This window comes from Trachurus japonicus, chromosome 14 (genome assembly GCF_045865225.1).
Source record: "Trachurus japonicus isolate A0001 chromosome 14, Traja_1.0".
NCBI classification, from domain to species: domain Eukaryota; kingdom Metazoa; phylum Chordata; class Actinopteri; order Carangiformes; family Carangidae; genus Trachurus; species Trachurus japonicus.
In genome coordinates this window covers 10,159,566-10,173,328 of record NC_140920.1, presented here as the reverse complement: position 1 = coordinate 10,173,328, position 13,763 = coordinate 10,159,566, and the positions used below count along the sequence as shown (strand labels likewise).

Here is a 13,763-nt window from a genome sequence, read left to right as displayed (position 1 = left end):
GCCCTTTGTTAACTGGAGCTTTGTTAAAAATAATCAAAAGACACAAATGACAACATGGGCAATACCATTTAGCCAATTTCATTCTACAGATTGGACTGACCTCACCATGCCGCCATGCACTTAGCCAGACGTGGAAGTCCTGAAATTAATTGAAAAGAATTCATCACGCCAGCCCCACGAGGGCCTTGTTGCCCAATTGATGTTGGAAAAAAGAAGGAAAAAAAACCCAAACACTCCTCCTAATCTGTCACTGTCATCACCAAAGCCAGCATCTCATCACCCGGAGCTAAAGTGATAAAAGGCTGAAACATTAACCTGAATTTTGCTCCATGGAGACGATTTTTAGAGAAGACTGGGAATTCCCCACACCTGTGTCCTCAGTCCTGAGCAAATACATGCGTCTGGCTAATGGCAAACTAAACCAAATACACACTATTTTGAGTATTTGTCTGCAAAATATTGATATAGACTGACCTTGACACCAGGAATTACAGTAACAACATCTACAAACAATTCTTTTATGGCAGCATCTTTTGTAGGCACCAACCAAAATAAAGAGAACGGGGGACCTTAAAGGGATAGTTCAACATTTTAACCCTAACCCTTATTACTATATTCCTATCTTAGCAGTAGGTTTGTTACCTTTAATTGTCGGTGCGAGCTATTTTCAGAATGGCAGAGCAGAGCTGCGAGCTGCTCAGAGCTACGCTACGGAGGCTAATTGGACTTCTTGGTTTCCCTCATCAAACTCATCAAAAACACAATCCAACAACTCCAAAACGCTCTGGTGGACAAGTTGTGACCTGCACATTCACCACGCTATGAGATAATAACAGAACGTTACGAGACAGAGTTGTTTTCGAGGCAAGACTGCTCGCCGAAAAACTGTCTCGTAACGTTCCGTTATTATCTCATAGCGTGGTGAATGTGCCGTTCTAAAAACAGCTTGCACCGACAATTAAAGGTAATGAATCTACTCCTAAAACTATAGGGATTATGGTAATGGACCAATTTGCCAAAATGTTGAACTATCCCTTTAGAAACACAGTATATCCCACTTTGCTGTAAAGAACTTGTGATATCATGATAGAGCAGGAAGCTTTGCCACAACATAGACAGATCTAATATGTTGAGAACAATATGTGGCAGACCAGGCGTGGAAGTATCAACGCAAAAAAAAAAATCAACAAAACACAGACACACACACACACACACACATACACACAAACCGTCTAGAGCAGGACAGCAGAGGGTCGAGGCAGTCAATAATTCTCTGATAAAAATCTTGCGCTGTTCAAATAACTGAACACTATCACAGTGCTGTGCAGCAAACCTACAACTCACATTCAATAGTGTATCTCTGGCTGATGCACTTTTGTAGTAAAAGGGCTAAATGACCTTTCTTGACATCCAGTGGGTCAACAGAATGAGTTTCCTTTTTCTGCTCAAGGCACAAAAGCGTTTACCATCGTGGGAGGGGGCACAGGTAATAATGGGTTTAATCTCCCCAACAGTTCAGACCAAATGAAATGTCACAAACGGCAGAGAGCTGTTTGTTAGACGACTCCAAATCTGTACCAGGAGAGTGAAGGTAAACACAGCAGTGCTTTATGACAGAGCATTATCCACTTCTCAAACATTGCCAGAAGAGATCAGTGCAACAGTTACACAAGGTAAATGCCTAAGGATCTGCTCTCTGGTACAGTACAGTACATCCTGAGTGTCTGGGCATTGTCAAAATTATATTTCAAAAGCTTACCCCAATAACAGGAGCATTTTTGTTTTAAAACTAAATTGTGTTCATGTGGACGTAGCCTGAGACTCAGTGTTAGTGACTGCATCATCCATGTCACCAACTTTAATTCAAGGAAACATGGATTAGTCTTAGTTAGATGGGACAGAGGCACATGGCTGAATGGTATTATTATGAGGCGAAACATCATGAATGCATTCACTGGGGAGAAGATTAACTGCAACATCAACAAGTCGAGAGTAAGTGTTGATTTACTATGTGCAACCCACATACGGTGCATACATACATAGTGTGTGTGGAGGTGGTAACCAGAGTTCATGACCTCACAATTCAAGTGAATGCAACGACCGAACAAACTGTCTGACCCTCGTTCCACAGAGAGAGTCTGCAGCCAGACAAACAGACAGACACTGATGGTTAGTGTCGGAAATGAAATGGTGAGAGACAAATACAGCAGAGATTCCTCTCTCACTGCCCTATCAATTATTCACAAGTCATAACATGGCCAGCCTCACTCACTCAAACACACACACACACACACACACACAGAACACAGTCTTGTTGAAATATAAAATTATCTGGTTGCAGCTTCTCCAGTGTGAGAAATTGGAAATGTTCTCCTTTTTCTTGTCAACTGACTACTGTATCTTTCAGTTTTAGGGCTGTTTTTATACAAGACAAGAAATAAACTTTCAATGTTTAACAGACGGAACAATTAATCACTTAACTAAAATAAGCTAAAAATAAATCAAGATTTATTGATTTGCAAACAAATGAAAATATCTGTTATAATGTAAATGACACCTAAGATAAAAAAAATAAGAAAATAAAAAAGTAGATGATGAGAAAATAAAATAATTACAGGCCAAGTTCTGGTAAAATGGGACTGATCAGACACACTGCTCCACTTTCTCTTGTCCCACAGGTACAAACTGGGTCAGCAGTGACCTATGGGCTCCCAACACACTGCATTTAGCAACAGATCAAAACTTTTAACCAGTGCAACACAGAGTAATGTAACTCAGCAATGTGTCAGCAGTCAGCATTACATGAAGCAGGGCATTCTGATGTATCAGTTACTTTAAATGATTATTTCCATTCATGTAGCCTAAGAGATACAAAATACAAACACCTACCCTACACTAACATTTGTGCCTATAACAAATAAATGAACAAATAGTTGCTGCAGTTTCACCTCCCGGCGACACTTGAGGGTTCAGCATGTCTTCAACTGACAGAAACACAGACACAGTGTTCTGATAATGACCTCCACTCGTGCTTATTGATCGAGCAACTACGTGAGAGAGCAAAAAATCTTGAAAACTTTGCTTTCAACAACATCTTTCGCCTTGAGAAATCTGACGACCATTGTTATACAGCTGCTCTGTAAAGTGTGAAAAATGCTCTCAAGAAATTTTGCTGAGCATCAGTAATTCTGTCACACCCACAGCAGAGGAAATGACATGCTGACAACAAGGATACAAAGCCTATATTTACAGATGTCAACAGACTGAGTGACAAGTACTCTTTTGTTTGGGTTATTTATTTTACAAGGGAGGAAATGCCCATGCTAAGTGGATAAACTGAGATAAAGTTTTTCCTTTGTGTGAGCATCAGCAGCACCTATACAGTACAATATAAACAAAGAGCAGCTCCAGTCTTCAGTCATAACATACTCACATACCCTGCAAAGCGCCTACAGCCTAACCAGATATTCCCGAGGACTCCAAACTGTCCTCGTTGTTACTGTTGTCATTGCTAAATTTGGACTAGACAGTTGCTGTGAATTATTTAGAGCTACACTTTTTACTAAACTAGGGTGAGGCTAAACCTGGGAGAGGCGTGTTCATCATCTTACGACACTGAAAAAAGATCACTTTACAGAGGATCTCGAGCTGGTCTTAGCTCCATAACGTCCTAAAATGTGAGTGTGCCGTCAAGGTAAAGTAACTGTCTTCTTCAGTGCAGTGATTTTTTGCTAATTTCATTGCACAATAGCTTCATTTGGAGCTCACGCTGTGTGAACACAACTATCATTAGACAGGCAGCCATATGGTATCCGGACAGGTGCTAAAGAGTGTGGATCGCAGAGGACCACACAGTCAACAGACTCATTAGCCTTCATGCTTCTGTGAAGTGCAAAGACAGACACTGACAACTGCTCGACACCATCATCCTCAAAGACTAATATATTTTCTAAATCAGAGACACAACAGTAGCTTCTGGAAAACGGAAATCAGACAACCGTGACAAATTTGTTCATAAACAAACTGTCATCATCCTGACTCACTGAAACTGACACTAAAATCAGATTACTGAAGAATCTTGGATACTGTTCATTGTCCCTTTTCAGCCTGCAACAGAAGAGTTTACATAATGAATGAGAATAAGGATACAAGTATATAAATATGTACTACGGTCTATCTTTCATATCTGTACAAACTTATTTCAAGTCACTAAATACACATATTCCTCCCACTGAATCAAAATGTTACTGGGCTGTTACATGCAAGTCAGAAATAAGCATCTCCACAGGGCCCATAATCCTAAGAGAGAAAGATGAATCACAACTTGTCTCACGACCAGTTTTACAAGAAGTATCTTAAACATTTCACAATTTAAAAAAGGAAACACATTTAAATCTCAATGATGATTCTTACAAGAAATGAAACATTTGCACAAAGACTGACAAGGGTGTTATGTTTGTCTTCCCTAAAGCTTGATTCCTGTCTCATCTATGTCTAAATATCTGCAATACTATAAATGAACAGTCATTATTGAATTTAGGTATTCATGAGGGTAATTATAGAGAAAAATAAATTGTTGTTTCACCTATAAATTGATAACCATTCATGTGGAATACACAACATGAACATGGAATAACTTTCTGCTCTGTGGACTAAGCTTTATTGGACCGTGGAGAGCTGAAAAATCACCTACACAGCAAGGACAGCCTTCTTTCTATCCATTTATAACACAACCACTTTGTGTAGGATCCTCTAACTGCAGTTTCACCCACCTTCACTCTGCTATAAAGTACCTGCTCAACCTCTCACAACTTTGTTTTACTCATAGAGAGAAGAAATGTCCTAGCCTCTAGTCCAACATGACTGAATGCCTCCTCTTTAACCCTAAGACCATAAATAGCCGTGTAAACCTGAGGGCTACAGTGGACTGCTGGTTGTTGGACCTGGTGCATAGTGAAACGACCCCACACCCTCACTCAAACACACAATCATCAATTACTGGTGGGAACTGGTGACAAGGAAACAAAACAAATGGTTGTAGTATCCCCACTGCAAATAACGGTGTAATTATAAACAACAATCTAAGAGTGACAGCCCCCACTGCTCCGAAATGGCCAAATAATCATTTCTAATGCATCATTAAATGCTCCTTCTCAGCGTCTGTGGCCGCAGACCGTCTCCCAGGTTGTGTGTTGACAGTTCATTAGGGGTTTTTTACTACGCTGTGATTGTGGTGATTGGGTAATGAAGTGGTGGGGGTGGGAAAGACAGCAGGCAATGTTGCACGCAGATTACTAGATGATGAAATCCTGTCTTTGCTAAGGATGAATTCAACACATCAAACAAAGGCAAAAGGATTGAGGTTTTAAGAACAACCTCGTGGTTTAACATCCTGTAGTAGTGGCTATGGAGAAAATATGACCCACAATGCTGGTACCTATTAGTTGGCATTTTTACACAGCAATGCACTGCATGCTTCAAATCAAATGAATCAGGTAAATCTAAATAAATGTTATACTGAAATGAAAAAGAAAGGGGAGAAAAACATGACTATAACTTTAGCATAACATGATTCATGCATTCATGTGTTGCTCTTTACAGTCTAAGATGAAAACACTGTACTGTCTGTTCGAGCATCTGCGTCCTTCAAAGATCTTCTATTAACTGGATGAACCAAACCATTCGTAATCAATTATGCAACATGTTTTTGAATTACTGAATTATACCAGATTTATTAATCTGTTATTGGGAAACTCCAAAGATGTGCAGTATTTTATTACTTGGATGGATTAAATTATTACAATTATTGAGCTCCTTCCATTAAAAGCTTTATGAGCATCCGTCAGTCATCTGAAAACCTCATGGGTTCCCTATTGATTTTCAACTGGCTGCCATTAAGTGGATATTCTGTCCTAACAGGATGTGCAGAGGTGTGAAATTAGGGGACTAGGTCATCATAGGTCAACGTAACACCTGCCTGCAGCACTGTCCCAGATAATGTGTCAGAAAACATGCTGCACACACAAGTCAAGTGTAACATCTAATCCAATACAATGATAATCCAACTTGTTTCAATTTACTCCTGCAGCTTTAAGACTCCTTCGCTACGTATATACCACATGAAAGTGAAGAGCAAGACAAAATGTATGGTTTGCAATGAGAAAAGGGCCATAACACCAAAATCATAGTGCAGTAGTGGGTTGAAAGACACTTTTCTATGTCTGTTACTCTCATATATAAGTTGGAAAACAGGACACATCTTGCAGGCTCAAACATTTTCATGTCAACCATCTTGAATGATTATGGAAGACACAACAAATGTTCCACACTCACCTTACGTACCCCCTCCACTTCAAAACCATTGAGGTTTGCATACAGCGAGTGGTGCCTCTTCCCTAACAATGATGTGGAAGTGACATTTGCCGTGGTTGAGACCGCCTTGTCCGAGAGCCCGTGTTGTGTGTTAACTTGCTCTTCCGACCTCCTAAACTCCGGCTGCTGTCGTCCAGGAGCGTCGGCCTCCTCGCGACTCTCCATGTCTGCGCCGTGCGCCGGTGCAGGCTCGGGCTGCTCAGGCCGAGTGCACAGGTCATACATCACTCTCGGTCAAAGTCAAACAGTGTAGATGGAATCGATAAGACCAAATGAGGTGCCCAGCCAAGACCGAGCCATCACGGGCTTTTCATTTGCTGGAGGAGAAAGACACGGATCAGCTGTGGCAGGTTGACTTCAGAATGATAAAGATGTCACTTTCCTCCTTTTCTCCAACAGTTTGTAAGAAGAAGTGTGGTTGTTTTGTTTTGTTTTGTTTTTTTTTACAGCTGAGGTGATGTGTCTGGACCCAAGCAAAGGACTGTTTTCCCCATGGTTGCCATTAATGAACCACATCAATTTGCAAAACACCCAGCAGTGTGAGATGATAAAAGAATGGCACAAATATAAGAGTCAGTCAGTGTGCCATAAAACCAGTCTCATATAAAGCAGGAGTTGTAAAGTACCTCCTACCTCTCTGCACTGTGACGTTTTCCCAAAATGAGGACAATCAGGTCTAAAGGGAAATTACATATTTTCAGCCTTAGCTCCACTCACTGCAATTTCATGAATGTCATCGTCCCGGTAGCATTCTTCAGCATACTGTTGTTTGTATTTATCACCGTGTAGCATTCAGATCCAGAGTCCTGCTCGCTGTGTTGACATAGCCTGCTCCTCCATTCCTTACCGCTCCGTCGTCTGAGGGGGTTTTTCACAGGTACTTGTCCGGGAAATTGATAAATACACGCTGCTCCCGTTCTTATGCTACATAACGCTGAAACGGCGCATGTAGGCCTGACCAAAAATCGCAAACAAGAAAAGACGTGTGAGGCGGGATAAGAAAAGGAAAAAAAGAAAAGAAAAAAAACACACACAAGACAGCGATTTAACTAACAGGTCTCCACTCCAGTTCCCATTCTCTCAGTAACGCTGAGATGTGGGTGGCATGTTGACTCTTGAGCTGTGAGTCTGTCCTCATTGATGCTGCTGTGTCAAAAAGCATTTCATCCAGATGCTATAGGAGTCGACGGGGCTGCTTAATCCCGTCTTGGTTACAGCGCCATAAAGGTGAAGAAAGAGGACGAAGGGAAAAATGTGTGTGTGTGTGTGTGTCTGTGTAAGACGGCGAGTGTCGCTGAGAGGAAGGGGGGTAGGGAGCGCTGCTTCAATCGCCCTATCACAAAAAGGCTGGCTTTGAGACGGGGCCCAATCATTACCGTGACTAGAGCTCGTTTCCATGGAGATGACGCTGGAATGATGTTGGCTGCCTATTGATTGTTCAAGAGGCAGCGCACACTGCAACGCAGGGAGGCTGCAGGAGGCAGGCAGGCAGGCGGAGGAACAAGTGTCCAGACCGACCAGACTCATTCTAATGTTTTACTGCAGTTGTGCACAAAAAAAACTAATTACGTCCGACAAGGCGATGAAAGCTATTAACAATTAGACAGACACTAAAATAGAACAAAAGGCCTGATGCTGCAAAAGACAAGATCTGTCTCAACTGGTTTATTTAGTTTTACTGCCCTCCCCTTTACTACAGGAGTTAATATCAAGTACTCCAGTTAACTGTCCAAGGCAGCTTAGTAAATCCCCTGAACAAGCAGCAGCCTGAATACAAGACAAGGAGGGGGCGTCTGTCAAATTGGGATGGCAAACTTAACATCATTTAAAAGCAAAAAAGCCTCACAACTCTCTGTGTAAACCATTTAAGACACATGGCAGCTGCTTATTAACAATATAAAAATAGAATTAATTAAGTTTAATAAAAAAAAGTCAATTTCATTTGTATAGCGTCAATTCTGAACATAAGTCATCTTGAGGCACTTTACAAATAGAGGGTAGTAAAACAGTAAAAAAAAAAAAAAGATAAAAAGTTATTCTAAGTTTTTACCTCTACAAATTGGGTTAATTATTTTGTTGAATAATTCTGACTGTAGTAATGAACTCTTAACTTACTCTACAGACGCAATCGAGTTAATCATCATTTATAATCAGAAGAGATCAAGAGAGGGTGAATTTCTATTTTCAGCCTTGTGCAAAAAACAAACCATGGTTGGTTAAATGATAATAAAAGCCTTAAAGCGTGTTGTTCTCTAAAAGGGTGACACTACTGACTTTCTCTGATCCTATAATAACCTGTGCTAAGCTATGGGATGCTCATCTATTCTGATTACATTGTAAGGTGACTACTTTGGAGGAAATGAATGAGGAAATGATGAGAAAATAAATGTACTGTATAATTCAGGGAACTCAGATACCAGGTAATTTAGTTAGTGCATCATGTTTTCTCTATGTGGTTTCTGTGGTTACCATAGTCACACAGCATGGCCTCAGCTGGCAACATCACACTATCAAACTTTTAGCTGCCCATATCGACGCTGACACCTTCACAATTACCTCAACGCAACACAGGCACTCTGTTGTTGTTGTTGTTGCACCTAAAGTCTGTATCTCACTGTGTGGAACCCACTGGAACCAGTTAATGTAAGGCAACCCGTTGACAGGGATTACTATAGCACGAAAAACTGAGCTTGGCCGCCTGCCGTGACTGAATAAACTCAAGTGACAGTAGAACTGCTGAATTTCACATTGACACTGACAAAGAGGCTATTTTTAATTTTGGTCATGTCATGGTCAAAACACTCCCACTAAATAAGGCCGGTATACTGGCGCAGATAACAGATCTGGCGAATTGGATCAATGGATCCCCGAGTGCCAAGCTGAAAAATAAAGTTCTACAATCTCCAACTCAGAAAGCCAATAGTTAATCATGTTCACAGGAGGGACAGCTGCTTCCTCTCACCTACAGTAGCCTGGCAGCTACCGCTCGCTGGCTCAAAGTGTCTTCTCTGGGTTATAGTTGTAGACACAATAGGAATGGCACAGAGATGGAGATTTATTAACAGTCAGCTGCATATGTGTTTATATATACCACTTATATTCTTATGTCGAAATAAATTCTCAACTGGCTATTATTCATCACATTTCCAGAATAAATCACTGCGATTCACCCAGCATCACTGAAGACCGCTTATCCAGCCTATTCCCACTCATCACAGCACATTAAGAGTAGGCTAATAGGTAGTTTAATACTTAGTGAGCTTTGTTGCAGCCTTTAAAGGTCACTGTCAAATAAACCCACAGCGGGGTGCAGACAAATCGAAAAACAGACATTTTGCCTTTTGCCTTTTGGAAATTTCTGGTATCACACCAGTGATTCCAGCACCAGAACACTCACTAAAAATGAAAGTCATACCCATTTCCCTTAACCATCTATCACCCCCATTTGAATACTGACAGGCACGTGCAGTATGTTCACTGGGTAACACAGGGAAAAGGGATTGATCTAAATAGACAGCTTAGAAAGAAAAAAAAGGAACCCACACCAGACTGCTCAAGCTCATACATATTCCCCATCTTTCACAGACACCGGCTTCTTATTTTGCAATGCTGCATTTCAGTCCCTTCTATTATTAATTCCAATTTGCTCACAAGACCATGGCTTTAGTAGCCTAAAGACGTATCAGTGTGAACTCCACTCAATACTATTTCTATTCTTGCTCCTTTGATCATTCAGATCTATACACTACTACACTGATTGGGAAAAGAGGCCGCGAAGCAGCTGATACAGAACAAACCATGAGAGATTAATGCTGCACACATGACCGTTGCCGCTGTTAGCTTATCACATGTTGCACACAGCACACACACAGTAAATAAAAGAAAACCATGAAACATAAAACAAACAACAAAGCAGTCAAGTCAGCATAAGTTAATGCAGATCAAAACATTTCCTCTGCAGTGACATGCACAGGCCCATTTAGCCATTTAGCCATTTAGCCATTTAGCCCGGTCCATCATGGCTCAGTGGTATTGACAATCTATCACAGTGACATATTTTGACAGAGCCGCCCATCTGGCTGTTGGTCAAACACAATGACAATGACAACAGTAGATTTAAACACCTACTTTGTGTTTCAGTGTCAGTGGAATGAACAATGTGGACTATATTTGAAAGAAAACTGGCATCATTAAAAGAAACAGGCACAAGCCGGTTCATATTTGTTTTGGTTCACCACGATGCTAGTTTCTGTGATGCCTTTATCATTCAGCGCTGCGCAAGAAATACAGTATAAAACAACAGTGAGGGTGGGCGGGGAAGTGGGAATTGCAATTTGGACACGGTTCAAACTGATTAATTATTTATTTTCTTCCTGATGAAAAGTTGATCCAAAATTTAAGAGACAGAAACACACTGACCCAGTTCTGCCACTCAAAAAAAAGAGTGGAAAGGCTCCACCAGCACCATGCTACAGTAACCCCCTCCTCACCAGAAACTCGCAGTCATGTATTTTACACCACACCACATCAATCACACAAAATCCTTTTTCTCAAATCTAAATGCATCAACAAATAAGGCTGCAACATGAGCCAGCGTTTAGCCCCCTCTGTCCTCCATTTCCTTGCTGCTGGCTCTGCACCACTGCTGCCTTTTTTGGATTTTAAACTGTTTTGTTGGAAAACACCACCGCAAAGAATCTGACAAATCATTTGACACCATTTGATGATCGCAACTGTATAAATACCTATTGATATAAACATCAAATTACAATGTGGTTTAAATTGCTCTAGATTCTATGGTACAATATAATTAATATTAATGACATCATGGTTAACTCTGCAGCTCATTTCCTTTGATGTTGTTGCCTATTTGTATGATTACTGGTGCAATGTGGTTTAATGTCAGGTTAACTTCAATATTTTATGTGTTTCTTTAAAAAAATATGAAAACATGAAGCAAAACAGGTGATGCTTGTTGGGTCCCTGTTTTGTTTATCTTATGCACAAGTATGGGGCTGCACATGCACATGAGTGCTTATGCAGATTGTGCACTGCCAACTGCTGTCAGTGTTTTTCCACTAATCTATAGGTGGAAGGAAGATGCCAGAGTATACTCCAACGTGTAAATAAAAACAAAGAAGATGACTAAAAAGCTAATAAACATGGATAGTCTTGCAGGGCAAAGCTGAAACACAGTACAGTAGCTCTTTCCATCGTACCTGCCACTGTATCAAATGTACTAACCATGCTTTTGCCATCTTGATAATAACAATGCAGTTTGTCAATCTCCAAAAACATGTTCCTGTTACAAACCAGTGTTTCATCATCTGTGTGTGTGTGTGTGCAGGACAATCAGTGCAAATGTTTAGAACAATTAGAAATATAATGAACTATCTTACCTCCATGTTTGTGTCCATGCATTTGGAGGGCGATGGCTCGTCTGACCCAGAGGACTCGGTGCAGCAGGGGGGCTGGTCGTCCCAGCCTGCATGGGGAGTGTTGTGTGGGTGACAAATTTTCAGAGAGCTGCTCCGACAGGTGTCCACGACTGCAGCGGCGGTGCAGGGGTCAGCTCCACTCGAGTCCCTGCCCGGAGGCGTCTTTTGCTGAGCTTGTTTGGTGTTTTTCTTAGACGAGTGGGAGGCGATGTGGGACTTATCACTCTCCTTCTGAGTTAGTTTTCTTGAGAAACTTTTAAAAACGTAGCTGTGGTGTCCTCCTGCTCTCTGCCTCCCCTGCAACAGTCTTCCGTGGGCCTCCAGCAGGTGGCAGAGGAATAAGGCCTTTTCTAGCTCAAATTCCTGCCTGTGATGCAATTTATAGACCGCCTGCTCACCATTTATTTCCTCGTACAGCGTCAGCAGCAACTGCTCCAGTTTTGCGTACGTTTCTCCGCTGGACAAACAAAAAGCCTCCTTCCCTGCGGACTCGACCTTGCCGTATCGTCCAGCGTCTTTAACGTTCACCTCCTTAGCCAGCAAACGCCAGTGTCTGCTGGAGTGCCTGTCCTTCTGGTATCCGCGCCTGGTCGTCAGCTCCCTCACGGCCCTCTGCAGCTCCCTCTCCGCTTCTTCTCGTAGGCGTCTTAGCTCCACGCAGAGGTGTCCGCGGGCCCGCTGGGTTCGGTCCTTCTCCTCTTCCAAGTCAGCACGCAGCCTCTCGAGCTCTCGTCCATAGTCCGGCGTCTGGCTCTGGCAAGGCTTCTTGGACGACAGTGCCAGAGGGTTATCCCTGTCTTTCCTCATGATGGCTCATTCACAGCACAACATGCGACAAGAATTCAAGACACACTCATATCATGCATCAGAACTCAGAGGGAAATGCAGGCGTGGTTTTGATGGGCTCGTTATCAGACATGCAGCATGCAATTATCACAGCAGGTCACTGGCCACTGAAAAGATGAGACAATGGAGGATGTGAGAGAAATGGGGGGAAATGGTCAGGAATTATTATTGTAGATTAATGAAATCACAGGAAATGCATAGTGAAAACATGAAAGATGACTTTCACTCTGTTAGAGAGATTTAGAGAATAAATGATGGTAACACTCAGAGTGGCAAAAACTTTTATAACTTAAAATAAATCTGTGATATTTAGATGAGCAGTGAGGTGCAAAGAAATCAAGGGTGATGGCTGCCTGTGTTTAGTCCAAACAATGCACAATTTCACTGATTATCATTACTGTGTTTATATCTCTCTAATAAAACAGGGGTGTCAAATCCGGCCCAGCAGAGGGTCCAATCCGGCCCCTCAGGATGAATTTGCCAAGTGTGAAAATTACATAGAAGACAGAAGAGGCATAATATTGTTGAAACTGCACATTTTTATCAAGAAATTTCAGGTTGTTCATAATATGTTTTGTGCATCTTAATAATGTACTGAAACAAAAGGAAAATTCAAAGTTATTTTTTTATTTATAGGTTATCATTTACTGGTCCAGCCCACTTGAGATCAAATTGCGCTGTTTGTGGCCCCTGAGCTAAAAATGAGTTTGACACCCCTGCTCTAAAAAATACTTTCTTGTTTTATCCAAGCAGATTCAGATGCACAATTGCAAATAATTAATATTCAGACTTATGGTTCTGAATACATAATAACCTTCATCTGAGGATGCAACAGGTTAAGTGTTGATTGTTTTATCCAAGCAGATGCAAATGTACAAAAACAATAGTTCATATTCAAACTCATGCTGCTGAATACATAATAACCTTCATCTGAGGATGCAACAGGTGAAGTGTTGAACTCATAGGGGAAACAACAACACAGTCTCTGCACCGTTAGCTGTGGTGGTTAAATTAATGCAGCCAGTTTTAACCATCACTAGCTCAACTTAGCGGTGCACATATGGAGCGGGGGTTCACGTTACAAGGAGGATGCGGGGGCTTCTGGCT

General features: G+C 41.5%; 1 protein-coding gene across 4 annotated transcripts in view; it reads right to left on the bottom strand.

Annotated features, from left to right (window-relative positions):
• Positions 1-12,774, bottom strand: part of tspoap1 (TSPO associated protein 1) — a 56,591-nt gene extending 43,817 nt beyond the window's left edge. For 3 of the 4 annotated variants that reach the window (XM_085797399.1, XM_085797401.1, XM_085797400.1), the window contains exons 1-2: positions 11,772-11,999; positions 6,334-6,689 (exon numbers count right to left, since the gene is read on the bottom strand). In XM_085797399.1, coding sequence (XP_085653525.1) covers positions 6,334-6,597 — 264 coding nt within the window. In that variant the 5' untranslated portion in view covers positions 6,598-6,689; positions 11,772-11,999. Of the gene's footprint in view, positions 1-6,333; positions 6,690-9,559; positions 9,562-11,771 lie in introns of all 4 variants that reach the window. The other variant, XM_085797402.1, reaches the window with a different exon arrangement.
• Between the last annotated feature and the right edge of the window lie 989 nt (positions 12,775-13,763).